This window comes from Lathyrus oleraceus, chromosome 1 (genome assembly GCF_024323335.1).
Source record: "Lathyrus oleraceus cultivar Zhongwan6 chromosome 1, CAAS_Psat_ZW6_1.0, whole genome shotgun sequence".
Lineage (NCBI taxonomy): Eukaryota > Viridiplantae > Streptophyta > Magnoliopsida > Fabales > Fabaceae > Lathyrus > Lathyrus oleraceus.
The window spans coordinates 34937999-34941090 of record NC_066579.1 but is presented as its reverse complement, the minus strand read 5'-3'; the positions used below and the strand labels follow the sequence as shown (position 1 = coordinate 34941090).

The 3092-nt window shown below is 28.9% G+C and overlaps 1 protein-coding gene across 1 annotated transcript; it reads left to right on the top strand.

Moving 5' to 3' along the window:
* The first annotated feature begins 786 nt into the window (after positions 1-786).
* LOC127085620 (temperature-induced lipocalin-1) lies at positions 787-1710 on the top strand. The gene is made up of 2 exons (XM_051026137.1): positions 787-1256; positions 1338-1710. Exons 1-2 carry the CDS (start codon positions 882-884, stop codon positions 1518-1520), a joined length of 558 nt encoding a protein of 185 aa, XP_050882094.1. The 5' UTR covers positions 787-881; the 3' UTR covers positions 1521-1710.
* The last annotated feature ends 1382 nt before the right edge of the window (positions 1711-3092 follow it).

The following is a 3092-nucleotide window of genomic DNA, read 5'->3' as shown; positions in this document are numbered from 1 at the left end:
TTAACAAAACTACACATATCACATAATTAATAAATAATTAAAAATATTATAAATAAAACAAGAATTATTATTTTAAAAATAATAAAATTTATTATCTTTCTTAATATCTATAATAAGTCAAAAATAATAAGAAAAGAAAGAGAGTGATGTTATTTTACAGCTTTCCTTGAACGAATTTGAGTTTTATTCCTTCAAATTAAATTACAAAGGACTTGTTATTTTAAAAATAAAAGAATTAATATAAATAATTTGGAGATTATTTTCGGATTTTTAAACACTTTACAAAAATGATTGAAACAGTCTCTACTAAAATCTAAATTATATTAGCAATTATCAAAATTAAAATTAAAATTAAAATTAAAATTAAAATTAAAATTAAAATTAATTATATTGAAATTAAAATATTATTACTTTTATCTCATAATATGTGTCTTATTTGAATAATGGGTAATTTTTTAAAAAATAATTAGATATATTACTTTTAATAATAAAATTAATTTTATTTATTAAAATATTTTTATTAATTATAATTAATAGAATAATTGAAAAAAGTAAAAATTAATAAATAAAAATATAATAATAAAAAAATAAAAAATATTATAAAAAAATATTTATTTTGATATAGAGAAAAAGTGGAGGGAAGTATTATTAACTTATAACTAAACAAATAAAATAAAAAATCATAAGTACAAAATTTTTGGTGAGAAAAGAATGAGAGAGTACACGTGTTGGGTCCAAAATTTCCCACATTGATTAAAGTAATTTCTGAGATATCTTAACCGCTTTCTTATCTTGTATACTAGACTATATAAGATCCACCCACCTTGAAACCTTATCATTTCAATTTTCAACATAGAAAAAAACTAGAGGTAGCAATAGCAATGGAAAAACAAAAAGAGATGAAAGTTGTTGAGGGTTTAGATCTTGAAAGATATATGGGAAGATGGTACGAGATAGCTTCATTTCCATCAAGGGATCAGCCAAAGGATGGAGCAAACACAAGAGCAACATACAAACTCAACACGGATGGAACTGTTGATGTTCTTAATGAGACTTGGAGTGGTGGCAAAAGAGGTTTTATTCAAGGTTCTGCTTTTAAGGCTAACCCTAATAATGATGAAGCTAAATTCAAAGTCAAGTTTTACCTTCCTCCATTCCTTCCAATTATTCCTGTTACAGGGAATTATTGGGTTTTGTTTATTGCTCATGATTATCATTATGCTTTGATTGGTGAACCAACCAAGAAATCACTTTGGGTAGGTCTTCTCCTTTCTCTTTCTTTTGTTGTAACTTATAGTATTATTTATAATATGGTTTTGATGAATTTTGGTTAACAGATATTATGCAGGGAGACTCGTTTAGATGATGAAATTTATGATGAAATTGTTGAGAAGGCAAAGGAAGAGGGATATGATGTTACCAAACTCCGCAAAACACCTCATACTGATCCACCCCCGGAGGAAGAAGGCCCCCAAGACAACAAAGGCATTTGGTGGTTTAAATCCATTTTTGGGAAATAGCTCTTGCATATATATAATTAAATTATGCAAAAATTATAATCTCTGGTTTTTTAAACATTCTGTTTGTTCTATGTGTAGGTTCTTTAAGATTTCTAGACATATTATATAGATCCTTAAAGTAATATTTGTTTATAATTTCAATTATGTATACACTTGGCTCTTGCTATTACAAGTTTGACTCGATTAAATATTTGATGATATGCTTAGACTTTGGATCTTCTCCTCGTCTCTTTTGTCTCTATCTCTCTCTTAATCTCACTTTTTCTCTAAAGCAATAATATTTTTATAATAAAGAGATAGAGAACAATGGAGAGAAAAAGATGAGAGAATCATAGTTTGTGCTTATGAGCTAGTCACTATTTTAAGTTTGATTAATTTTATAAAAAAAAATAAAGTATTATGATTCTCTTTTATAAATGTTTCTGTATCAATATATCTCAGGTCTGCGTAAGAATTAAAAAATTGTGTCTCGTTGAATTGAGGTTTATTGTTTATAAATCACTCTTAGTCTCTAGTCTCGATTCTAGAGTAATACAAAATTATTATTACGGAATTATTTTGGTCAATCCAAACCAGTCGTCTCCTAGACGAGGCTAAGAGGCATGGTGCAAACATCGAGTTTCCACAACGTCAATGTTCCGTACTGACCGATTTCAAGTCCGCGTAACTGTGGCTATTAGGTATTATCCGTTTTGGGTGTGAGAATCCTCACGACTTTGTCATTTAGAAAAGGCGCCCCATTGGATTATAGTGTATGAGTGTTGTTTATAATCTACTCTTAGTCAGTATGAGAGTAAGATGAGTGAATGGGATTTGAATTCAAAAAGTACCTGAGAAATGATGTGTCTCATTTTATATAGTGGAACAGTTATAACCGCTTGCTGATCTATAGACATGTAATGTGGAGATCCGTCTGATTGATCTTGAATGGAGATCATATGCATTCTTGATCAGGATAACACACTTGTTCTACATGTGACGCGATGAATCGTTCTTCTCTTTGTGCCATAATTATTGATCCCTTCGTCCGATCCAAAATAGATTTCTAAAGCTATTGATGAAGTATGCCTTAAAGTCTTAAGTGATCAAGAGAAAAAAATATATTTTGAGATTCCAAAAACCAGTCAATGGCGGCTGATCGGAAAAATAGCAAGTGTACTATTTTTACCGATGTAGTAATAAGGAGTTTTATTTCCAAGTATCGATCTCAAGGATTGCGTAGGAAATACTTATTTTAATTTGATTCTATCAGAACAAAAAGATAATGGTTGGGTTGTTTGGGAATTTATAATAGTAAACACACAAAGAGTAAAAATAATCGATTAAGATAAAAGATGCTAGGGTGAGTGGTTGAGTTAACCGGTTATGAATTCAGTCAAGATTTCCTTAATACATATGAAACATTCAATCACCTAACCTCAGAATGTTCTTACTTAAGTCCTTAAGGAAGAAACTATTAAACTACCAATTCTTACTCAAATGTTCATTCGATTAATCATTGGTTTTAATCATACAAAATATCAAGGTTTACGGTGATTTACGAAAGTTACTAGTCCTAGATGATGCATTCAT

Coding starts and splice junctions, on each gene's coding strand:
- LOC127085620 (XM_051026137.1), top strand. CDS start 882: ATGGAAAAACAAAAAGAGATGAAAGTTGTTGAGGGTTTAGATCTTGAA. Junction 1,257..1,337: donor CAACCAAGAAATCACTTTGG/GTAGGTCTTCTC, acceptor TTTGGTTAACAG/ATATTATGCAGGGAGACTCG.